Source organism: Pseudopodoces humilis, chromosome 9 (assembly GCF_049639895.1).
Source record: "Pseudopodoces humilis isolate 2021_Gansu_Grassland_sample_001 chromosome 9, ASM4963989v1, whole genome shotgun sequence".
NCBI lineage: Eukaryota > Metazoa > Chordata > Aves > Passeriformes > Paridae > Pseudopodoces > Pseudopodoces humilis.
The window spans coordinates 2828507-2852652 of record NC_142208.1 but is presented as its reverse complement, the minus strand read 5'-3'; the positions used below and the strand labels follow the sequence as shown (position 1 = coordinate 2852652).

Below are 24146 nucleotides of genomic sequence, written 5' to 3'. Positions count from 1 at the left end.
GCCCGGGGCCGCCGCCGGCAGCGCCGCCTCAGTCCCGGAGGGAGAAGTCGAAGGGCTCGAACTCGCGGCGGAAGGCGCGGGCCTGCGCCGCCTCCTCGGGCCGCTGGGCGGCGCACTGCCGCCAGTCCGCGCGCTGCGGCTGCGCCAGCAGCGCCTCGCTCGCCAGCACCTCCCTGCGGGAACACCGCCGTGACGTCAGCGCGGCGCCGCGATGACGTCACGGCGCGGGGGGCGGGGCCGGCACCCACCTGCCGAACTGCAGCGGGAAGCGGCCGCGGATGCGGTGGAACAGCTTCTCCCCCGTGTCCAGCTCCACGTAGAAATATGGCACCCCCGGCTGGGCCACCTGCGCGTCGGGAATCGCGGAAACACAGAATCACTTCGGCTGGAAAACACCTCCCACAGCATCAAGTCCAACACACGACCGATCACCGCCTTGTTAACTAGACATGGCACTAAATGCCACGTCCCGTCTGTACCCTAAACACCTCCACCACATCCCTGGGCAGCCCCTCAAATGCCTAATCACCCTTCCTGGGAAGAAAGGCTCTGAGAAGAGCCACCGGGTGACAGGCACACTCTCCTCCCAGCCAGTTCAGGGGCTGGGGATCCAGCTGTCCCCATGCCATGGTCCTCTTTCCTGGGAGGAAACTTGGAAAAATAACTCCACAAACTGCCTGAGGTCAGTGCCTGCCATCAAACAATACCTTCCATGGGAGGAAGGAGCAGTGGGTCACTTCCTGCTGGGATCACCTCTGATACTTTGTGGTTTAATTCTGCCCTGAGTGACTAAACAAGAGAAGAAGCCAGCTCTGATCATTCCTAACCTCATCTAGGTCACCCCGGCCTAGTACAGCACATTTTTGGAGGACGAGGCCACGCTCACATTTCTCAGCTGAGAAATCATCTGTTGTTCATGGGAACTTGTCCCAGAGCAGAACACCTCTGGCACATCCCCAAATCAAGTCCATTAGGTTCTGCCTCCAACAGCTTAACCCCAGCCCACAGAGTGACCTCAGAGGGAAGCAGCAGCTTGGGCAGGACAGAGGGGAAGTGAAGAGGTGAAATCTGGCCCCATACTTGTGCAATATCCGAGTGCTCTGGGATTTCTAACAGCTCAATCTGCTGTTCCTGTGCCTGTGCAATAAAAGCCTCCTTGATGTCTTCAGAAGTACAGAGGTCCAGTGGGACAGGAATCACCTGCAGAGGGAGGACATTTCCATAAAAGAAGACAATGCATTTGCAGAAAGCCATCACTCCATCACTGGAGCTCGTGGGCTCCTCAGTACAGCTCAGCCTCATCACACAAGACAGGTGAGCACCCATCTCTACAGGCTTAAACTTATGAGACTTTTTTTCCTGTAGGAGCTGGACAGAGAGCTGAAAACTCAAAGCTTGAAAGTTCTCAGCACAGCCCGCTCCTTTCTCATCTCTGTGGTAGTTCTGCTGCAGCTCTGATACACTTACAGACCTGCCACACACAGCAACCACCATGACAAACCCCAAAATGACCCTTTCAATTCATTTGGAGTTTATATTCAGTGCAAGTTTATGTTTTCCCTGGGCAACACCCAAACCATACCTGTAGCTGCAGATGCTGACTCCTATAGTTTCTTTCAAATAGGACATATCTCTTTCCCTTGCTTCTGAAAAATTCCTTTAGGGCAGCCTTGTACTTGGTCACTTCTTCCAGCACCTCTGAAGACAAGTCCACCACTGATTGATAGTGCCCAATTGGCAAAATCAGGACGTGGTCAGGTGACAAACCCCCTTTGGCCAGGGCAAGGTAGCACTAGAGCGAAACAACACACACCAGTTACTCACTGAGCTGTAGGAATTTACTCTCTGACTACTCACTGTGAGTAGCCCTCAGCCTCAGGAACAGGAGAGTCTTCTGTGTTGCTTATCGGGGATTGTTTATTACCCATTTTATTTGAATTTATTTTTATACTGAATTTCTTAATCACGAGAGGAATGAGAAAGAGACGAAGGGACTACCAAAGGACAAACAATATAGTATCTTTTGAATGCCAGAGAATGCCTTGTCTGCAGGGCAGCTGCTGAGTGAACTTCACCACTGAGACAGGAATTTCTTATTCTGACACAAAAATACACCTAAAAATTTAAACTAAGCCTGTGGACAAACCTGTCCCTCTAAGTGGATTATGCTATACAGGAGCAGTATCTTTAAGCAAAGTGCATAAAACAACGGACTGAGCTTCAAAGTCAACATCTTGAAGTACATCTTGGAGATACCCTCTTTTTTATCTCTATGGAACAAAACTGTAACCAGCCACCCCACAGAGATCTGGCACTGGTGCATCCTGCAGCCAAAGCAGGTTTCCAGCTGGAAAAGTTTTGCCAGATGGTTACAGCGGGCTGGCACAGCAAAAAGTGTTCTGGCACTGGAATCCAGCTCTGCTGCTGGAGCAAAACTGGGCCATGCTTCACTTTTTAAGAGTTTATGTGTTTGTAGAAGAGATGCAAAGAAACTGAAAGCAAACCTAAGAGCCAGCTGCAAATAAAGTTCATTTGTTTTAAATTTAAAACTGGAGATTGGCATTTTGTTTTGCCATGTCTTAGTGTGATTCTGACCTAGCAAAGCCCAAGCTGCTGGTACTTACATGTGTGCCAATACTGACAACCAAGTGCTTCTCCACCTCTGGGCTGGCCAGGCAGAACCAGCAGGGCCCTGTGGGCTGAGCTTTGTTGGGAAAGAAAACAAGGATTAGCAGAAGGTATATTTGTCAGAAGACAGACAACCTGGTATTTTCCAGCCACCCTTCCCAGTTTATAAAGTGCTGAAGGCATCAGAAAGACACAGCTCTGGCCAGGGAAACTCCAGCAAGAGAGGAGGTGGTGGCAGTCACACCCTGCTGACTGCCATTCTCCTGGAATGCCCTAACCTAATGAAGGAGGAGTTTAGTAGTTCCAGGAGTTAGTAGCTGCAGCTCACTAGTAAGAAAACACCAGCAAATTTAAGCAAACAAATATGAGGTAAAATTACTGCACAGATAAAGACAGGGGCAGATGCTGTCAAACACACTTGTCAGTTCTGGCCTATCCATCACACCCAAAACACCTGGATTCACACCCAAACTGTGATACCTGAGCTGAGCTTCTTTGGAAGTGCCATGTCTGGTTCAGAGGGTAAATGCCATCAGCCCAACCACAACCACAGACCCAAAGGGCTTTGAAACTATGCTCTTGACCCTTCTTTCACCTACTGAAGCCTATCCTCCCTTGGAAACAAGGGACCCTTGATTCTCCTGCATTGCCCCAGCAGCTGGCAGTGACAGCTCTCTGGCTAGATGACACCTACAGCTCAACAGCTTGACAAACAGCTTGAAGTGATGTGGTCCATCCAATGCCTCGAGGGAAGAGCTCAGGAAAAAAGCATCCTCACACTTACGGGGTTTCTTGGCTTGCTTAGGTTGGGAGTCCCCTCTCTCTTTCCCCTCTGAGGGACGTTTCTTTCCCTGATGCTTGTTCAAGTCAAAGAAAAACTGACAAGCTGGTTCTTCCTGTTTAGGAAATGAAAAGTGAACAGGATGTTCAGTTAGAAATGTACCATGGAAAGTGACAGGATATCCAAGAATTTGGTTTTTCCTGAAGAGCTGTGAACCACTTCTGAAAAGCACCAATATCACAGAATCTCTGAGGCTGGAAAATCCCTCCCAGCCCATGGAGTCCAAGCTGTGCCTCATCCCCACCTTGTCCCCAGCCCAGAGCACTGAGTGCCACGTCCAGCCCTTCCCTGGACACCTCCAGGCATGGGGACTCCAAACCTCCCTGGGTGGCCCCTGCCAAGGCCTGAGCTCCCTTTCCAGGAAGAAATTCCTTCTGAATATCCTGGAACAGAATTACCTGTTTTCCTAATAATGCAGCAGACTTTGCCTGCTTCAGTCAGGGAAAAACTTCTGGGAGAGCTGCCCCAAATCATTGTGCTCTCCTATTCAGCCTTATGCTGAACATTCAGAATTGCCTGATTTTATGGATTATTCAGATATTTTCACTTACCAGCCAGTGCCTAAAGAATGGCTTCATTTCTTAGAGATGTTAACCTCTCACAGACTCACCAGAGGTTGAAAACATTTGACTGAGTTACCCCACACAGCCAAATGCCATTAAAAGGCTTTAATGCTGAAGGGGAAAAAACTCTGTCCCCATCTTTCTTACAGTTCTCCTTTAAGAAGTGGAAGGCCATAATAAGATCTCCCTGGAACCTTCTCCAGGCTGAACACCCCCAGCTCTCCCAGCCTGTCTCTACAGCAGAGTTTTGGAGAGATATCCCAAAGGGAAAGCCAAGCAGTGTTGTGAGCACAGAGAGTGAACCAGGAATGTGGAGGAGCACAGGGTGGTACCTCAGCAGAGAGTGGGGCTTTGCTCTTGGGAGCCTCCTTCCTCAGTTTCCGGTAGGGATTTTCAGTGACATCCTGAGGCTGCTTCACCAGCTCTGTGGGGTCCATTGAGCTCATGGGCACGATGCTGAAGGCATAGAGGTACTGCAACAAACACAGGGGCTCAGGGGCAAGCAGCTCCTGCCATGGCTGCACCTCTGAGGAGATCTTATGAACTAAGACACGCCAGAACAGTTCCACACCGCTCAGCACATCAGTGTTTGTGCCAAGGCAGGGCATGGAGAAATACACCTCCTGTGTCAGTGTCCCACACAGGAGTTTATGGAGTGCATCCTTGATCCCTGCCTGTTTCCAGGCCTTCTTTCTGGCCTTTTTTTGTTACCAGGCCTGGATCCTGTGCATCCCTTAACAACCAACCAATATTCTGTAACTTTCTTAAGGAGAGAAGAGAAATGGGTTAAAAACCTCCTAGCAGAAGTTTGTTGTTTTTAGTGGTTTGTGCCTCAGAACACAATGTGCACCCCATACCCCTCTCACAAAAAAGACAAGTGGTACCTCTTACTCAAGTGAGACAGATCCCTCCACTCCAGCCAAGCTTTTAAGTGCCTGATGTTGTCATCTAACTGGTCTCACTGCCCTTTTATTGTACTTGAGAAAAGAAGAAAGATTCAAGGGTATTCAGTACCTTTTTCTTGCTTGTATTGCCAACATCAGCAAGTGCAATAAACCTGGTCACGTGCTGTGGAGTCTCCTGTAGCACCACGTGATTCCTGTAAGGAAGCAAAACTTGGCTGTACTGGCACATAAAGTACTGAAAGGACAGTGGGAGAACTCTTGTCTGCCATGAAGATATACAGACAGCACATCAATCCTCCTGTGTTCCTTAAAAACTGAACCCCTACTTGAAAAGAAGTGAGATTTCACATGATTTTACAAACCTGTAAGGAAGTCTTTCGTAATAGGCCTTCTCCAGGGCAGCAAAATGGTACCTTGGTTTGAGACTTGCAGCTAGCTCTGATACTAACTTTGAGCCACACTTCTTGGTATCTATTTCTCCCTACAAAACACAAACCAAGCTTTATTCACACCTCTCAAAGAGCAGGGAAAAGAAAGGTTTAATATACTTCTCTGTAACCCCAAGTGAGTACACTTCCAGAAAATTCATGCCAAGGGAAGTCCAACATAGAATGACATATTAAACAACTACAGAGAATGGCCAAGGGAATTTCTGACATCTGAGTTTTCTTTTTATGCCAGAACATCCCAACAAATTGTTTCTCTACAACCTCCAAGGGCAGCAGGGTTGGTTATTATGATGTGAGGGAAGGTTTCTCATGCATTTAAACTGAGGATTGTATCTCTTTCTGGATGTTGGAAGAAACTGAGAGGAAGCAAAAAAAGTTCTTTTGCCACATGTGCGTGGCCTTGCTGTCCAGATAGATTTCAAATCATCTGAAAATCACTTCTGCTGAGGAACATCAACACAACAAAACTGGACACAAATGAAACAACGCCCTCAAAATCCAGACTGAGGAAGAACCAGACCACCTGGCTGATGCTTAAGGAAATAAACACCAAAACACTCAAAAAGCACCAGGGAGAGATAAAATGCCCTGAAGTCTCACAAATTCCCCTCCCTTCAGTCCTTCCTTCTCTGAGAAGAACCAGAGCATCTGCTTTCCCTGCCAGCTTTGTCAAGCACTCAGAGAGGGTGAACTGCCAAAGGAAGGAGAAAGGCAACCCTTTGTGAAATCCCCCAGAACTGAACACTCACCGCGCTGTTGGCGAAAGTCCCCACCTCTCTGGGCCAGGGGGATGTCAGCAAGATATCCACACCCCTGAAGTTTGGGGTTGACAGCAGAGACGTTTTCAGCTCGGCCACGTCCTTGGCGCTGAAGCTGTGGGCGGGCGCCGGCTGCTGCTGCGCCTCGGTGCCGCTCAGGTACGCGATCTGCAGCCCCGAGCAGCCGCTGTACACGCCCCTGCGGCCTGCAGCAACACACACAGCCCTGAGCTGCAGGCAGGGCAGGGAATCCCCTGGGACAGGGCAGCAGCAGACTTGTTGCCGCTGCAGCTGTCCTCACAGGCAGTCATTTTCTGTGCCCAGAGTAATGGCATCGCTCGGTGGCACAGCCCAAACCCAACCCTGCCCACAACAGAGCTATTCAAACAAGCCCCAGTCTTCCCCCTCCTCCCTGACACCTTGTTTCCCAAAAACTCATCCACAGCAATATGAAGTCTCAGCAAAAAAAGCCAAGTACCTCTACTTTGTTATATTTTTGGCCTGGAGGCAATTCTGGAGAGAAACTGGTTTTTCCTTTTAGCTTTGCTGCACTTCACTTGTTACCTCTGCTACTCTAGAACAGCCACACAGCAAAATCATATCGAAACATTCTCCTACAGAGACAGGAATGCTCTGGGAGTAAGATTCCCTCAAGGAACAGCCTCTTCTAACCTCTATTCCTTCTGGTTAGCAAGTTCAGTATCAGAGAAATGAAAAAAAAAAACCCAAACAAATCACAAAAGCAAGGTTTTCTTTCACATTTTACAGAGATTGTACCAACATCAAATTCAACTCCAGTCTGAACCACTGGATAAAAAAATGCCGCTTACAACTCCCAGAAAAAGAAAGGTGGGAGATGAGAGAACGTTCATGAAAGCCCCAGCAGGCAAAGGCAGCTCCCTGACCCCAAATCCCCTGCAGCCTTACCCAGGTAAGTGATGTTCTCGGCTAACTCACAGCCGCTGACATCCGGGAAATAGCTCAGGGTGTCCTGGTTGTTAGCACCAAGCACGTAGGTTGGGATTGGAGCTGTGGGAGAAAACCTCATGAACTCAGTGAGCTTTAATTCCAATGCACCAGCCCACATTGCCCAGGAATCACAGCAGGAAATCCCATCCCAGTCAGACCCTCCACCACACTTCGGGAGCAACAAGCACAGGACAAGAAACCTTCCTGCAGAGTGAGTCCCCAGCCTGGTGATCCCAGAGCTGCAGGTGGGGAACAACCTCCACTCCACCCAATTGCCCTCCCCTAATTGTGTAAGATTAGCCCCAAAATGATGCACAGCCCTAAAGCCAAGGGTGTTCCAAACCAACCCATCTTTCCCTCCTGTGTGGGGTTTCCCTGCTGGACTATAATTGCTTTAAACTCCACAGTGCCCAGCCGTGGCTCCTGAATTCCAAGGTGGGCTGTGAAGCGGTGCCAGCCTCCTTCCTTACCTTTCTTGGTCCCTGAGCGGTACTCGGCCCATTCTGCCTCAGAAGTAGAGCCAAAGAAATTCCCGACACATAGAAGCATCTAAAAACACCGGATAAAGCGGGGGTTGCCATTTCACAAAACACATACGAGAGCTTTGCTTGCACCACTTCAGCAGCATTTGGTTTACTGAAGTGAAGATATTCCTTACACCCACCGAGCACCGCCGGCACAGCTCCCACACAGGAACCCCACCTCGGCCGTCTCGGGACGGGAATGGGAACCCTGCGGGAAGGGCACCACGTCCACCTCCCCCACAAGCCCCACAAGCCTTACGTCGAAGCGGCCGCTCTTGGCCTGGATGGCGCGGACCCGCCCGAAGATCGCCTCCAGCCGACCCTCCACGTCGCCACACGCCAGCCTACGGGACACCGCGCGGTCAGAGCGGCCGGCACAGCACCGTCCGGTCTGCTCCGGCCCCAGCCCCGCCGCAACCTCAGCAGGCCCTGCCCCCATCCCGCGTCGCGTCCCGTCCCGTCCCACTCACACGCGCAGCGGCGCCGCCGCCGCCATCACGACGATGCTCGAGCCGAACCTCCCGCCACTTCCGGGTGCGCCGCTCAAAGCGCTCCGCCACTTCCGGGTGCGCCGCTCAAAGCGCTCCGCCACTTCCGGGTGCGCCGCTCAAAGCGCTCCGCCACTTCCGGGTGCGCCGCTCAAAGCGCTCCGCCACTTCCGGGTGCGCCGCTCAAAGCGCTCCGCCACTTCCGGGTGGGCCGCTCAAAGCGGTCCGCCGGCTGCCGGGTGAGCGGTGCCCGAAGCCTGACAAAACGAGCTGGAATCGCCGGAAGTTTAAATCCCGGTGTCCGCAGGAATCGCCGATATTCCCTATGCGCGTTATCTTCATCGTGCTGCGTTAGTGCTCCAGTCAGTGTTGGCACTAAATTTGGAAAGCCCGTGAAGAAGATCGGGTAAGAGAGGAGTCGTTGTCTCAGAAGTGGCTGAAATAATCACTGCAGGTGACTATTTACACCGATAAATTATTCTAATGTTCATTATATATGTTAATATATGTATTTCGATGTTTATTTATAACTATTACGCTGAGCTGTACCAAAAAGAGCACTTAGGCTGTAAACACCAGACAAGTTCTCCAGTAGTTACCAGCTTTTATATTTTACTATAATAATTCCTTATGAATAAACAATACCTTATCAATAGCTTTTATAGGGGATTTTTAAATGAAATGCTTCTACATTTTTATTAAGGTTTTACAATGTTACCATCTGAATTCTGTAACCAGGAGCTGAAATTTGTGTTGATGCTGTTGGGTTTTGTTCCTCCTGTGGTATTGGGACCGAACCCTTCCACATTTCAACAACAGGCAGGAGAAATGTAAAGTAGTAACTTTTATTTTCTGCATCTCACCTGGCCTGAATGAGCCACAAAATAATCACGGAATGGTTTGGGTGGGAAGGGACCTTAAAGCCCATCCAGTTCCACCCCGTGCCATGATCTGGGACTCCTTCCACTATCCCGGGTTGCTCCGAGCCCCAAAGTCCAACCTGGCTTTGGACACTGCCAGGGATCCAGGGGCGGCCACAGCTGCTCTGGGCACCCTGTGCCAGGCCCACATCACTCCCGAAAGCCAGCAAAGCCGGTTGTTTACCGGCGGGCAGTGGGAAGCCGAGGAGGAGTCCATTTATTTTACTGACGGTAACTGGACCGAAGCGCACGGGGCGGTCGCGGGCAGGAGGCCGCGGTCACCGGCGGCTCCAGCGCGTCAGAGTCAGCAAGGACACCCCGATGCGCTCCTGCCTCGCTCCCGGCTCGATCCCATCAACTCCAGCAGGTCATGGACAACACCCGACGAAGAGCTCCCCGCCGTCCCGAGCTCTCCAAGGGGCGGAGAGACCGCCGCCCCTCCGCCGTCACCGCCCCTCAGCGGAGCCGTCCCTCAGCTTCCCGTCATCACGGCAGGTCCCCCAGCTCCCCTCAGCGGCGCCGCCGCCGCATCGCCACCGCTTCCCCCCAGCGGCGCCGGCCCTCAGCCTCCCGTCGCCATGGCGGCTCCTCCACCGCCTCTTCTCAGCGGCGCCGCCCCTCAGCCTCCGGTCATCATGGGGGGCCCCCATCCTCTTCTCAGCGGCGCTGCCCCTCAGCCTCCCGTCGCCATGGCCGCTCTTCCATTGCCTCCCCTCAGCGCCGCCGCCCCTCAGCCTCCGGTCATCATGGCGGGCCCCCCGCCTCCCCACAGCGGCGCCGCGCCCCCACCTCTCCTCAGCGGCGCCGCCCCTCAGCCTCCCGTCGCCATGGCGGTTCCTCCACCGCCTCTTCTCAGCGGCGCCGCCCCTCAGCCTCCCGTCGCCATGGCGGCTCCTCCACCGCCTCTTCTCAGCGGCACCGCCCCTCAGCTTCCCCCCAACATGGCCGCCCCCCCGCCTCCCCTCAGCGGCGCCGCCCCTCAGCCTCCCCCCAGCATGGCGGCCCCTCCTCTTCCCTTCAGCATCGGTCCCTCCCCTCAGCTTCTCGCACGGGCTCTTCCCGCCCAGCGCAGCCGCGGAGCCGCAGCCCGGGCGCGGGAAGGGCGGGCAGGCCGGGGCGGCGTCGGTCCCGGCGGGGTAGGATGGCGCTGTCGGAGCAGTGCGAGGCCGCGTTCGGCACCGCGGATCTGTACGGCGTGCTGGGCGTGCGGCGCGGCGCGACCCCGCAGGAGATCCGCCGCGGCTACCACCGCGTCTCGCTGCGCCTGCACCCCGACCGCGTCCCGCCCGAGCAGAAGGAGGAGGCCACGCGCCGCTTCCAGGTGAGGAGAGACCGAGGGAGAACGGGAGGGAGGGAGGAAAAGACAGAGCGAGGGAGGGGGGCGGTGGCGGCTACGAGGGAGACCGACCCAGCACCCCACAAGTGACCCCTCTGCCCCCCCGAGTGACTGAACCCCGAGCAGCCGACCCTCAGTGACCAACCCCGACCCTGAGTGCCCAACCCAGTGCCCCCCAGGTGACTGACTGTGGGTCACTGACTCCCAAGTGACCGCTCCCCGAGTAACCTCTGCGTCCCGCAGATCCTGGGCAAGGTGTACGCCGTGCTGAGCGACGAGAATCAGCGCGCAGCGTACGATGAGACGGGCGTGGTGGACGAGGACGCCGAGGCGCTGCAGGACGGGCGGGACTGGCTGGAGTACTGGCACCTGCTCTTCAAGGTGGGAGTGGGATGGGGCTGGGAAACACAAGAACCCTGTTTTGTTCGGTTTTATGTGTTTTCGCTTCAATCCTCCTGCTGAGTAAGTCCTGGTACTCATAGACAATCGCCTCCTTGCTCCAGGTCACCGTGAAAGACATCGAAGACTTCCAGAATAACTACAAAAACTCGGAGGAAGAGCTGGCTGATGTAAAGGCAGCATATGTGAATTTCAAGGGTGACATGGATCGGATCATGGAGTCCGTGATGTGCGTGGACTACACGGATGAGCCCAGGATACGGGAAATGATCAAGCAAGGCATCGACTCCGGGGAGCTCCCATCCTTCAAGGCTTTTGTAAAGGAGTCAAAGCAGAAGATGATGTCCAGAAGAAGACGGGTAGGTTGCAGCAATTGATTCCCATAACCTTGTTCCCTTGGCAGAAAGAAGTTCCCGAGATGTTTGTCACGGGATTGCTGGGTTACACGCCTTTGCTGTTCACATCTGGTCACCTATGGTCATCACCCCCCCACCCCAAATCACTGTGAAAGGCTTTTCTACTTCTTTATTTCCTTTTTATATGCAACAGCTTATTACAGTTTATTACACTGTGCCTGCATTTATCTACAAAGCTGTGGGTTGCTGGAGTTAACAAAAACAAGTGGTGAAAATACATTTTGGTTGACTTCTGGCAGGTGTGACACTGCTCTGGCCTAAATGGACTTTTGTGTACTTTTGGACACTTTGTAGAATGTTATATGCACATCATAGTAACTTTTAAGTTAATGTAGTATCTACCAAGACAAAAAGAAAAGGGTGTGGGAACAGGGACAAACCTTGAAAGAGCAGAAAAACGTCCTGCTCTGCTCAGTGGTGGAACCAGAATGGCCTTTCCTTATCTGTGGCCAAACTTGGAAACCCTTGATACTCCCCTGCAGCTATTTGTACACAGATGCCAAAAAAAAAAACCATTTGGGAACTCCTGTAAGACTTGGTCAGATAACATGCAAAATACTTCTTTAAAAAAACTTGTTTGTTCTTTTAGGCAGAGAAAGAAGCTAAAGAGGCAAAAAAGACTAAAGATGAACTGGGCCTTAGTGGAGAAAATGACTTGCAAGCGCTGATAAAAGTAAGGCTTCTTCTGTTGCAGATAACTTTGTTACTGGCTTATAATTGTGTTTTCCCTGAGTGTCTTTGATTTTGGATCCTTGCATCTCTTCTGAATTCACGAGGTTAAAACCTGGCCTTAATGTTAACTATGTGCTTTAATTAGAGTACAGTATGGATTTTATTACCTGTGTCTTTTTAAAAAATTTACAAGAGTTAAACATTTGGAGTACTTAATGCAATAACTTCTAGCTTTAGGCAGTTTCACAGGGAGTTTTGATGATGATACTAAACTTCCTGTAGCTTGTATTTGCTGTTTAATACAGCCCAAGAATTTGTGTAGCTATCAAAGTTTGCTAGGATAAGCTGCATTGGGAACTGACAAAAGGTTTGAGTCTGGTTGATGTTCTTTTCCCCCTCCCCAGAGCCGAAGCAGAGCTCGAGAAAAGGAAATGGATAACTTCTTTGCCCAGCTGGAAGCAAAGTACGGGAACAGTGCTAAGAAAGGAGCAAAGAAGACCTCAGGCAAGAAAAGAAAGGCAGAAGGAACAGTGTAGACTGAAATACCAGGTTTCACTTTGTATGGAAACATGGATCTGGGAGAATTTTGGGTGTTTTCCAGGCTCCTGTTTTGGACTGTGTGCATTGACTGGCTATAAGTGAGAGGCATGACAGAGTATGCATGCTGAACAAGACAAGGCATTTCTGTGCTACTGTCTCAAACCCTTTGGGTGCTCTACAGTTGAGATCCATGTGTGCTATTCACACATTTCTTCTGTAAAAACCCTGCTGTTTTTAAAGGTCCTTGCACATCAGCTCAACAGGTCTTTTTCAGATATCCCAGGAGTTTTATAAAGATAGTTTGGAAAATTGCGGATTTAATAAACATTCTTGGGTGGGTTTCTTTCAGTTTTGCATACTAGTTCTCTGTATGTTTTCTAAATAAGCTATTTAAAACAAGCCAGTTGTGTTGCTTCTTCTGATTTCAGTCAAGTAAATCCCACGCACTTCCAGGGAGGATCGTTTTTCAAAGGTGTAGGAGTCTCGAGGTGAACACTTTGGGAGCTGAAGGCCCTCACAACTTCAACAACAGCTCCTGGGGGGCAGCCAGCAGTAGATGGTCTCTGTTCCCTTATACTTCTCTTCTCTCAAAATTAATCCTGATTCTGAGAATGCAGAGCATATCACTGTGTTTTGTAACACGGGGCTTGAAGGTTATTCTTATTGCACAAAATAAATCTAGGAGCAGTCCCTGGTGTCAGCCATCTGTACAAAAAACAAAAATGGCCTTAGGAGGCAACTGCATTTTTTAAACCCACTGACTCCTCTAGGCTGTAAAACACTACATTATGTTAACAGAAGTCTATCCACGTTTATTTGTCTGCTTTTGTAACTCTTGTGCTACAGAAAACTCACTTGGTCCCTGAGGAATGGCACGGATACAAATGGGATGCTTATCTGCACTTTGCCTGACATAGCTGACACACTGCACAGTGTTCCAGAAGAGAAATTGTGTTTTGGAATGGTTTAGTGAGTAGAAGTCTCTGGTGAGCATCAGCTTCTCTCTCTGAAAACTTTAGAGGTTTAGATTGAGCTCAGAGCTGCCTTTTTTTTTGTTTTTTTTTTGTTTTTTTTTTTTAAACTTCTGGAAATGCAAAGGCAGGTTAACCCAGTTCTATTTGCACAGTTCCCTGCTTTTGATTGAAGCATGCTTAGATCAACTGGACTCGTGAACTTCAATATTGATGAAAAATTATTAGCTAGTCTGGAGTGGGGGAAGTAAGGGAGCCACTTCATAAAGAATACTAACAAGGTTTTTTTTCTTTTGTGAACTGTAATTTGAGGAATAATAAGATACAGGAAAACAGTGCTCTTTAATTGGACTAGAACGGAACAACTCTTTTTGGTGGGGTGTCCTAACTTTGTTTAAATACAGCCAGTGGTTACCTCAGCTTGTTTTTACATTTCAGCCTGGCACTTACTGTTTGGGACTAAGACCTTCAACTAATCACTTATTTTGAGAAGCCTGTACTTCATGGTTTTATTTGTCTTATCTGGAGCCACAAGGCCAACTCCAGCAAATGCCTCTGTTAGGTCTGTCACACAGGGCAGAGACAGCTCCTAAAAGCTCTACTGCATTAGTGGCTTCTGGAACTCTACCTTGGAGTGAATAAAACTTGTGTAATTATAGGTATTTTTACAAAGGGACACTGAGCTATTCTGTAAAATTACCATAAAATGTCTCACCAGGAAGATTTTGAGTACTGTCTGAAACTACTTGTAGTAAAAAGCTTCTTTTTTGCCTGTTCAGCCTTCTTCAGTCACTGAGGAAGAGGTAAAAGGTTTTATTATAATTCAGGAAGAGGCAGTGGTGTGCTGCCCTTGGAGCTGCCAGATCATCTGCTCTGCTGCCTTGGTTCTACACACCTGTGTTCATACTTGCTGCAGCTACCACAGCATTCATCACTTGCCTGAGTTCTTGCTTTTGCTAGTACAATATTGCTTTAAACATATTTAAACATATAAATACACTTTTTAAAAAATGTAAATCACTACAGCTGTGGAAGGCCAGGTTAACCTTCCTAAGGGAAAAATGAGCAGGTCCTGCAGTACCTGCCTGTAAAGACATGAACCTGTCACCAGCCTCATGGAAAACAGCACAGACTGAGAGTGTTTGTTGGGTTTCCTAGGAGTTGGGCTTCACTGGAGTGTATTCACCCTTCCACTGGAGCATCACTTCCTCTACTGGTAGGAAACGGAATGTTTAAGTGCACCCCTTCTAATCTTTGGCAGCTGCTGCTTAGATTTATATAAAAATAACTATCTGTAAGGAAGGGTGTTTGAAAGCTCCGTGTAAACAACGTTGACCTTGCTGGGAAGGAGAGGTGGTTGATGACTCTGGAGAGGGATGGATGGGTGGATGCTTCTCCATGGCACCTCAGTGCCTCTCTTTGCTTTTTGTCCCTGATCCACTTCGGCCGTGGGCTTTCACAGAACCACGTGGTGGAAGACCTGACAAACAAGAGCATGGACAGCCTCAAGACTTTGGGAAGGAATTGAGCATCAAATACATATCCTCTAGCCTACAGCTAAAATGTCTTTTTACTTTTAACACATGGCTATCAACTGCATTGCTTATAACTTCCAAAAAGGGCAGAGCTTGGGCTTGCTGAGTCACTGCATTGCAGGGAGTGACTGCATTCCTTGATATTTCACTAAGTATTTGTGTCTACAAGGCTTTTCTGCTAATTTAAATTGTTTTTGTCAATACAGTAGTCATAAAACTCACCTTGCTTTTTTTTTTTTTTTTTTTGGAGGGGGGAAGATACTTATTTTAACTTTTCAAGCACTCCTTGCTTGTTTAAAAACAAGTTACTTCAGTTTAAGTGCCCCTGTTAACCTCAAGTTACTATTTCTATTTAAGCTGACAACTCCTGCTTTGAAAACTTGGACACTGAGAGGCACAGGGGTTGATGACATTAAGCTTCTTGATTTAAATATTTGGTGGTAATAAAAAAATCCCAGCAAAATGCACCCAACTATACTCTGGAGGAGAGTAGGACATAGGAAGGATAACATCTGTAGAATGGCAAATTAAGGACATGGATGGAGCTTTGAAAAATGGATAATACCTGTAGGAATGTACCTCTAGGAAATGCATCCCTGTCCCAAAAACTCCCTTTGTTTGATCTTACTGAACCCTGTGACTGATGAACATACCTGAACTTGTGGATCCTCTTCTTGTCCAGGATTGATTACTATAATCAATAACAGTGCAAGAACGGCGGCGCTGGGAATGGGGCTGGAAAAACAGTTCAAGATACTTCTGTTTGCATGAAAAAAATCAGCAAGGTTATAATACAACTAACAAACTACTTAAACGTGTATTTGGTAATGAGTTAGATGTTGTGACAGTCTAAGGAAAGTTTTAAAGACAGGTCAAATCAACTTCAGAAGTAGAAAATACACTTTCCTAACACCTATTTAGAATGATCACTGGGTCAGTTAGAGGCAGGCTTTCAATTTCAGAAAACTGTGCTGTTCCAAAGCAGATTTTAAAACTGTGGAGTTCAGGATGTTGAAATTATACACAGAAACCAATCAAGCAGTTAATTAACAGCTGTGCTGAAATTACAGCTTTCAAACCTTAGATAAAAATATGTTGTTAGATCCAAGAAGGTATCAGTAGAGTATAGTTTCAGTAAATTAAACTAAGAGTATTTGATACTGAAACAGACTGGATATCATTAATTCTCAAAGCACCCTTTTCAGTAATTAAGGATGATGTGTAATTAGCCATGCTTTACCGAGGATGTGCTGGTTGTGCTAGGCCTGGAGAAGGGATCAGGTAAGAACAGCTGCTCCTGGAGCTGCTGGTGAGCATCTTCTTGTGTCGTGACACTGTGAGCACGGCTCGAGTTCCCTCGAGGTTTCTGCAAGGAGGAATAACAGAGTTCCATCTTTTTCTTAGGGCAGCAGTACACTGAAAATAATTAATCCAGGAATTAAAGCTCATTTTCCAATTTTTACCTAGTTATAAGGAGGGAAACGTTCATTTGGCATTAGTGAGAACTAAGCATGCAAGCGTGGGTGATGCTGTTACTCAAAACTGATATAACATTTTTCATGCATCTACTTGACTTTCTGTCACAAAACAACAAATAAATTGGAACTCTTGGGCTGGATAATTTGATCAGCAGTGATAACAACTTTAGATTATTCAGTAATAAAATGAGATTCTTGTGCTTGTTACCGTTTGCCTGTGGGCTCCTGTGGTGCTCCCATGCTCTGCCACGGTGGCAGTGGTGGCAATGGGTGGCAGGGGGTGATTTCTGTTTAGCAGCAGTGGGGAGGGTGAGGTCACCTGCTCCTGTGCAGGCAGGCTGGAATGCACCAGTAAGAAGAGAAAAAACACACAGTTAATATGTTTGGCAGGTGGAAAGGTGTAATATTGTCAGTTTCTTTGGCCTCCTGGAGTTGACTGTTTCGTAAAAATACCTTGGAAAAGCTTCAAACCATAATCTGCACTTTACAAAAGGCTTTCCTGGTGCTCTCTGCTTATATTTTAAAATGTATCTTAATAAAGCAGAGATGTCAGTATTAGATTGACTGAAGCCTGAGGAGAGGCAACAGGAACATAAAATACAGAAAGGATAAATACCAGTTATGAAGGGACAAGGAATAAGTCTCTCAACAGTATGTGACAAGAAAGCAACAGGCTGGATGAATTTATAGGTAAACTGCAAAACTAAAAGTAAACTACATCAAATTAAACTACTAAAATAATTAAACTACTTGGAATAGACAGGTCTATCAGATCCTGCATTGTTTCCTGATACCCTGTAAACGACTCCATTCAGTCAGGTCATTGTGGAAAATAGAAGTGAAGATATTCTAGGTGTGACTAAGGGCACAGTAAGAGCCAGATAACCTATTTGAACATCTTTATAGTCCAGTCTGGGCTAGGATAGCAACATGCAGTATGACCTCCAAAAACTGCAGACTTTTACATTTATGTTGAAAATAGGCTGCAGGAACAGACAGCCGCGTCAAGGAAGAGATGGTGGCGTTCACTTCACTTTCAGAGGACAGACTGAGGTCTACTGCTCGTGTGCAAAACTACCTGAACATGGGAATGTATGTGATTCACAGCTGGCAGCACACTGAACATCAGCTTCCTCAGGGGAGTTAAGTGCTTTAAGGGGCAGTTCCTCTCCTCACTCCAATAATCCATGTCCTCCCTACCCAGGGATGCTTTTCCGTGCTCTCTGACCCCGGTGCCCTGCAGGGAGAGGCTGTTTTGGGGACGTACAGGCGCCTGCAGACATCATCCCCGGAGCGTGGGGTCCCGATGGGGTGCAGGGTCCGTGGAGGGGCGTTCCTCCTCCTCATGCAGCGGGACAGGGACGAGGTGCTGAGCTCCAGGGGATGATTTGGCCACATCCGGGTAGAGAGGAGGGAACTCGAACCTGGCCGTTTGTCATCCGGGTCCCTGACAGCAACAAAAAGTTACAAGACCGAAAGAGAGATGGTCAGCATGCCAACTGCTGTTACCAAAGCGCTCCCCTACAGATGACTTTAATCATAAAATACATGGGCAGAAATTATGCGTGTCCATTTCTAACATACCAGTTTTCACAGAGGACAAATTAACAACCGACCAAGCAGGAAAATAACTAAGAGTTGTTTTCTCTGGAGGAGGAATTTATCTTAAAAGGTTTTGGGTTGAATCCCTCTCAGTGTGAGAGTGCTCTACTTCATTTACTACAGGTGATGTGTTGTTCTTACAGTGTTTTCTCCACTACAGGCACGTTCCTTTGGTGTAACTGGATCCCATGGATCACCATCAAGCCATTCAGGTTACGCTGAGAACCACTACTTGACCCTTGAGAGAGACTTAGCTGAATTTAAAAACAAAAAGTAAGTAAATTACTGTTTGGCAGAGACCCACACACACATATTTACAGACTTCCTACATCACTTTGGAGAAAAGTCAGTAATTTCTTCCATGACATCCAGATATATACTCAGTCATATTACTTCCCCAGCTAAGGGATCTTGGCATCTAATTTTTTTGTAATGACAGTGCTTAGAAAACATCCTAACACTTAGTATTTTCCAACTGAGCAGCTCATTTGCTGATCTTCCAACAATGACTATAATAAGAAGCTTTACAAAAATAATTTTCAGCATATATTGATATTTTATGTCAAGAACAGATCTGCAAAGTCCTTATCTGAGATACAGACTGATCTGGAAAAAGCCATCATATTCCACCCACCACAAGAGCAAATAAAAAATAGCAGAGCTTTAATCCAATACATACTTGAGGTGTTTTTCTCCTCTTTTTGCTTTTGCGGCCACCTCTGGGTTTTGGGCACTACACACACAGTAAGGGGACACAAAGGACAGGCAGGGGGAAGAAATAAAGGAGAAAGAAATAAAAAGAAATAAGAAGGAAAGAGCTGAATTAAAATGGAATAAACAGGTAACATTTTGATGCTCACCACTCTAGAAGCAGATCATCTAAAGCAGATTACACAGTTAAATTCAATGTCTGAGAAAAAAAAAACTGGTCTAGAACTGCAGAGATTTCTCTCTTCTTGGTGGATGAATTAACTGTTATTGTAAGAATGGGATCATACACACACTCCTCAACCTCACTGTTTAATTCAAGCATTAAATTGTGGAAAGATCTACATCCTGAATCCACCACATGGTTGTCACACACAGATACAAAATATGGTTTCAAGGAGAAAAGTAGGAATTAAAACTTCCAACTGAGTAATAACAGAACTAAAGTGTCAGAAGGGACAGCCAGCATTTACACAAAGTGCAAACTAGTTATTTACCTAAACACAACCAGTCTGTTTTCTGGGGTAACACTGTGATTCATCCCCACACAAAATAGCAGCTGGCTAAAAATCCTTACCAGATTTGATGTCACCGAGGGCATCTTTGCCTGTGGCACCCGAGGTAACAGTACTGGCAGAGGATCCACCTGCAAAGGGCTTCTGGCATCTCTTCGGAGCGTTTCTATTTTTATGATATTCTTCTCATCATCTGTGCAAAGCAGCAGAGAATTCCTGTGCTATGAATCAAATTTTTTTTAGCGTTCCCTTGGATGATAAGCTCTGATAAGTGTTTTGAAGACATGTTTCACACGGTTAGCAAAATAACCTCTTTATTCCCACAGAAGAGATCATTCCCAAATACATCTCTCTCCCATGGCATCTTTGCAAAAATAGCTGAAATCCCCCTCCTGAGCCCTCCCTTTAAATGTGATCCTTACCAGAGGCTGACCCTTCCCAGTGCCTGCAGATCAATTCTTCCATGCAAACCAGGACTTCACTCCAGACATCATCAAATACAAATGTCAGCACGGAATCCTTCATGCAGGAATAGGGAGAGACAGGGGGAAACCCCAATTTCCGTCTGCCAGAGGATAGTACCATTTTCCTCTTCTGCAACTCCTCCTCCCTGTAACAAAGTAAGTATTACCTGCACCAGAAACACACTGTGTCCTGTATTTACTTTTAGTTTTCCCACTGACCTCGGTGAGAAATGACTGACCCACCCTGGCCTCCCTACACAGAATGATTATAAATCATACTCCATGAACAGTAATTTACCCATGAGATCAAATTCACATCAAAAAAATCAGTATTAATTGTTACAGTGATACTTCTTCATCACATTGTTAGGCTCCATATCTAATGACAGGACAGAATCCTGAAGGCAAGAGAGTGATATTATTTGCTGCAGCAATGTCTCTCTAGCCTGGTAAAACCAAGAAACATAACAGTTTAAATTTAATGGTCCATGCAGATAAGTGGCTTTAATTATTAAAACCAATTAAGTACTCAGGAACTGACAGTACTCTCCAGAGTCCTTACCCAGGCCATATGTTCATACTGTAGGGTTGAGTAATGTAAAGGGGTAAAAAGATAAAAATAGTGGTAATTGTTTCTTGAGAACCATAAAATCCACTCTACTTCTTAAAAGCTACCACTGAAAAAAAATCTAGAAAGGTACAATTCCACCCAAAATGCCATTACAAAACAGAAGCAGCACACTGCTGTTGCATAACTAACAGCAGTGAATTCGACAGAGTATAAAAAAGAAATGGTGCTTAAAAACCATTATTTGTATTATTGTATGTATTATTAAATACACAGACTCTTGGTTATGATGGAATGAATTATTCAAACCAAGCAGAAAAATGGACAGTATGAAAAATTATCAAAATATTCCTAAACATGATTTAGTGAAAGAAATGGTCCTAGGAAATAGGTTGGGAAAATTCCCAGTGCCTGGGAAATCTCAGGCCTTTGAAAGCTCTCTAGAGAAAAGATAAATAAATTCATCAACAATGTGTATCTCGACTGCAGGAACCCCAGGACACTATTTTAATATTCAATACCTACACATCTCTGTGGTCAAATGCCAAGTATTCCTCCAGTATGCCTTCGGAGAGAATGACTTCCTCTTCCCCTTCATCGCTCTCTGAGCAACACGAGGTCTGAGGCTTGGAAGGGTCGGCCTTTTTGTGAGCAGGAGCAACAAAAAGTGGCACCTTCTTGCCCAAAACACTAAATCTGAACAGGTGACTGTTTTCAGAAAGCAGAAATAAAGGTAAGTTGTTATTCCACCTCAGATAACTGAGAGACAGCACGGTTGTTAAGAGCAAGCAGTAGTGAGGCCAAAAAATTATTCATTACAGTAACAACTTTTGGTTTGGATACCTTTTAATTCTTGCTAAGAAACCTGAAACTTCAGGGAAAAAATACCCAAAGCTGATTAAAAAGCATTCTAAAACATTAAATAATAAAAGCAGCGCTAATATAGTGCTTTGCATTTTTTAAGGCCTAGGCAAATTTAACAGATGATCAATAATAAAACCAGCTACAGTACACACATATTCTTAAGAAATCAGCAGCAGCAAAGATATTTCTATTTACTGGTCATTTCACTGTAGTCAGCAAAAGCACAGCTACATGTTCTTGCTATTCTAAGTATACTAAATTCAGTTAAAAAGGAAAAAAAAAAAGTGTGCTTTGTTCCAAACTCAGCCTAACAGGAAGGCTGCACACTTCAAGAAGCAGAGAACAAACCTGCCTTCCCACCTTGTCACGATCCAGGCTCACTGCTGGTACTTACTCATCAGAATCCTTTTCCTGTGGCGAACTTACATCTGAGGGAGCCAAACTGCCTGAGGCAGAACTCGAGTACCACCCATAGCCTTCATCTGTGGGGATCACCACCTGCTTCCCCACCACCCTGCCACGGCAAAAGCAAAGCATAAATACAGCAGAAAATCCTGGCAGTACGATTATTGAAGGGTGTAAGAACAGCAGCACATCCCAAAAGTTGTCCTGGGAAGCTGTGCAGTTTTCCTGGTGATACTTTGAGTTTCCTAAGAGAATTCTGCTCTGTTAAAGCCAAGTCAGTCGCAGATAGCAACAAACCTCTGTCAAGGAACCACATGTGAGGTAAGAGGATGTTCACTAGTGACAGGCAGGCACATCACCAGAGTGATTTTTTTATCTCTACCCACTGCATAATTGCACAAACCCACCCTGCCACCTGTTTTAAAAGCAACTGTGTGCATCCCCAGCCTGGTTGTGAAGGTACCAGCATCAGTCCATTAACAAAATACCTGAGATGAGGAAAGCTGGAGGACCACTGGTGGCATTCCTCTCGCAGTCCCTCAACGTGAACATTTTCTTTCTGCTCATACAGAAGCTCATCAATTTGTCGGAACATCTGCTGAACTTGTTGTGTGGCAGCTTTGTCAAATTCCTAGAGAGGAATGAAAATACCTCGTGAACAGCATTTGCAGGGTTTTTTTTTAACTTGATCTTTTAAAATAGGATTGAAAAACACAACTATTTGTTTAAAGCTTAGCAGGATTGCATAAGAAGATTTTAACTTTAAATCATTTTCTCCCAGAGATGATGCAGCCTGCTCTTAAGATGGATGGCAGCCACATAAAAAGCTTACATTGACACAGTAAAAAAAAACTATTAAAGCATTTTGAAATACCCATATTATTATATTAAGCTACAAGACTTAAAGAAATCAGAACAGGAAGGATAAAATTCAGTGATATTTTAATGCAATGGAGGATTTGTTGCTTCCAGAGTCCACAAACAACAGCAACACAAAAAGCAATGCAGGCAGGCTGGTGGGAAACACTAAACCTGAAGGATGGTCAGGTCCTTGGTTACATGTAGATAAGAAATTTGGGTCAGTTCTGGGATCATTTAAATCTAAACAGCTCCATCTCACCTTCCAGAAGGCAACAGCACACTTGACTTTGGTGGAATGAGGATTAATCAAACATTTCTAAATGAAAATAATGTTTTAGGAGCTTACTGTATTTTGAGAAACATGCAAGGATGCAGAAGTTTGATAAACTCACACCAAGCACCTGAAAGTCGTCCAGCCATGGCTGGGTTCCACAATAACAGCATTTATAGATACACTCGTGCACTAAATGATTTGCATTTCCAAAATTTTTAGTGGAAATGCAGAATATTAACAGAACAGTATGAGCCTCGTATGTTTTGAACTGAAAGACGGAAAGAGGTAAAAAAGATGTTCTTTCTCTAGTCACTACCATGATTTTTTGACAGATGCAGTCATTTCTATTCTGACATGTCTTTGCAGTGGTATTTCAAGTGTCTTTCTGTGCTAGATTTGGCTCGGATGATTATGTTCTACTCACGTCATAGCCCCAAGAGAAGACTGAGCTGTCTTCTGTGGAGGTGTCAGCACAACCCTGACTAGCAGTCCGTGGATCCCCATGATCGTCCGATTCCTTATGGACGCCCGACTCCCTGAAACGCGCACGTCGAGCCAAAAAAAAAAATAAAAAAGCAAAACAGCCCACAATGAAAAATTACAAATCAAGTGTGCCAGTAAACAAAGATCAGAATAGCTGGATCAGATATATCATGACAAGTACCTGGGGTTCTGGCCAAGGTTTTCAGCCGTGGGTGTGGCTGAGCACACCTGAGCCCGTGGCTCTGGCAGTGGGTGATTCCTCAAGGCATGTTTTGGGAGTCCTTGCCTGAAAAAACAGAAGTGGAACTTGGTGTTACTTACAAGAATAAACATTCACGGAGTTCCCAATGAGCTTTATAGGTTTTTCTTTCCTGCTTCTCAAGGACCGTGCACACATTTATTATTACAAAGCTAATTCTTGTCGCCAAAGCTTTAAGGTGTCAAAACTAACTTCAGGATAAATAGGGAATTAAAGGTCTTGGCTTTAAAATCAGTTAAATTTAAGCTTCAGATGTTATGAAATGGGCTACAGCTCCCTAGAAGCAGAGACAACTCAATTATCTATGTATATTAATAAAATTTAATTAAATTAAATAGAACAGGAGTAAACGAGCCAAGTAAATCAGAACTGACCCAACTCTTGGGTCAGGGGGAAAAAAGCCAGTTACGGAGATTTAATCGCGTTCTGTCACACCGGTGTCTGGCCGGGACCGGTGCTCAGCAATCCCGGGAATCCCGGGAACCATCTCCCGTGGGGGACATGCGGTGACCGGGCCGTCACGGGGCCCTGTTTGGTGCTGGGGGGAGCGCGGGCGGCAGGCCCGGCAGTGGGGCCGGGGGGGGATCGCGACCGGCACCGCGCTCGGGCTCGGGGCCGCGCCGGGCACCGGGGTAGCGGCGGCCACTCACGCCTGCACCGGTTTCCGCGCGTATCGCGATATCATCCTCAGCGCCGCCGCCCCGCCGCCGCCGCCATCGCGCCGCTCCTCCCGCGGGGGCGGGGCGCGGCC

At 47.0% G+C, this 24146-nt stretch overlaps 3 protein-coding genes across 4 annotated transcripts; 1 reads left to right on the top strand and 2 right to left on the bottom strand.

Moving 5' to 3' along the window:
• Positions 1-28: 28 nt before the first annotated feature.
• On the bottom strand, positions 29-8168 carry CWF19L1 (CWF19 like cell cycle control factor 1). Of its 2 annotated transcripts, XM_005530752.3 has the most exons (14): positions 8108-8168; positions 7897-7981; positions 7584-7662; positions 7072-7173; positions 6136-6350; positions 5300-5418; positions 5047-5131; positions 4365-4505; positions 3413-3524; positions 2625-2704; positions 1583-1792; positions 1081-1200; positions 249-346; positions 29-173 (listed from the first exon to the last, which is right to left on the bottom strand). In XM_005530752.3, the coding sequence occupies exons 1-14, from the start codon at positions 8131-8133 to the stop codon at positions 29-31; spliced, it is 1617 nt and encodes a 538-aa protein (XP_005530809.2). In that variant the 5' UTR covers positions 8134-8168. The 2 variants fall into 2 exon arrangements, with proteins under 2 accessions (XP_005530809.2, XP_087915645.1); XM_088059519.1 differs by lacking the exons at positions 7897-7981; positions 8108-8168 and adding an exon at positions 7778-7892.
• Positions 8169-10071: 1903 nt separating this feature from the next.
• DNAJC9 (DnaJ heat shock protein family (Hsp40) member C9) lies at positions 10072-12807 on the top strand. The gene is made up of 5 exons (XM_005530740.3): positions 10072-10366; positions 10625-10762; positions 10885-11139; positions 11786-11869; positions 12273-12807. Exons 1-5 carry the CDS (start codon positions 10187-10189, stop codon positions 12402-12404), a joined length of 789 nt encoding a protein of 262 aa, XP_005530797.1. The 5' UTR covers positions 10072-10186; the 3' UTR covers positions 12405-12807.
• Positions 12808-12936: 129 nt separating this feature from the next.
• On the bottom strand, positions 12937-24124 carry FAM149B1 (family with sequence similarity 149 member B1). Its single transcript, XM_014259498.2, has 15 exons — positions 24046-24124; positions 23318-23422; positions 23078-23189; positions 22007-22149; positions 21508-21627; positions 20775-20957; positions 19640-19827; positions 19280-19410; positions 18674-18727; positions 18136-18248; positions 17660-17839; positions 16601-16730; positions 16155-16280; positions 15568-15649; positions 12937-14859 (listed from the first exon to the last, which is right to left on the bottom strand). Exons 1-15 carry the CDS (start codon positions 24078-24080, stop codon positions 14786-14788), a joined length of 1776 nt encoding a protein of 591 aa, XP_014114973.2. The 5' UTR covers positions 24081-24124; the 3' UTR covers positions 12937-14785.
• Between the last annotated feature and the right edge of the window lie 22 nt (positions 24125-24146).

Excerpts from the sequence above, each read along its gene's own strand:
- CWF19L1 (XM_005530752.3), bottom strand. The coding sequence starts at position 8,133 with ATGGCGGCGGCGGCGCCGCTGCGCGT. Across the intron at positions 7,663-7,896 it reads CCAAGAGCGGCCGCTTCGAC|ATGCTTCTATGTGTCGGGAA; the intron begins GTAAGGCTTGTG and ends CGGTGTTTTTAG. Across the intron at positions 347-1,080 it reads AGCACTCGGATATTGCACAA|GTGGCCCAGCCGGGGGTGCC; the intron begins GTATGGGGCCAG and ends CCCGACGCGCAG.
- DNAJC9 (XM_005530740.3), top strand. The coding sequence starts at position 10,187 with ATGGCGCTGTCGGAGCAGTGCGAGGCCGCGTTCGGCACCGCGGATCTG. Across the intron at positions 10,367-10,624 it reads AGGCCACGCGCCGCTTCCAG|ATCCTGGGCAAGGTGTACGC; the intron begins GTGAGGAGAGAC and ends TGCGTCCCGCAG. Across the intron at positions 11,140-11,785 it reads TGATGTCCAGAAGAAGACGG|GCAGAGAAAGAAGCTAAAGA; the intron begins GTAGGTTGCAGC and ends TTGTTCTTTTAG.
- FAM149B1 (XM_014259498.2), bottom strand. The coding sequence starts at position 24,080 with ATGATATCGCGATACGCGCGGAAACCGGTGCAGGC. Across the intron at positions 19,828-20,774 it reads GCATTTGACCACAGAGATGT|GGAGGAGGAGTTGCAGAAGA; the intron begins GTAGGTATTGAA and ends ACTTTGTTACAG. Across the intron at positions 19,411-19,639 it reads CTGGGAAGGGTCAGCCTCTG|ATGATGAGAAGAATATCATA; the intron begins GTAAGGATCACA and ends TGCTTTGCACAG.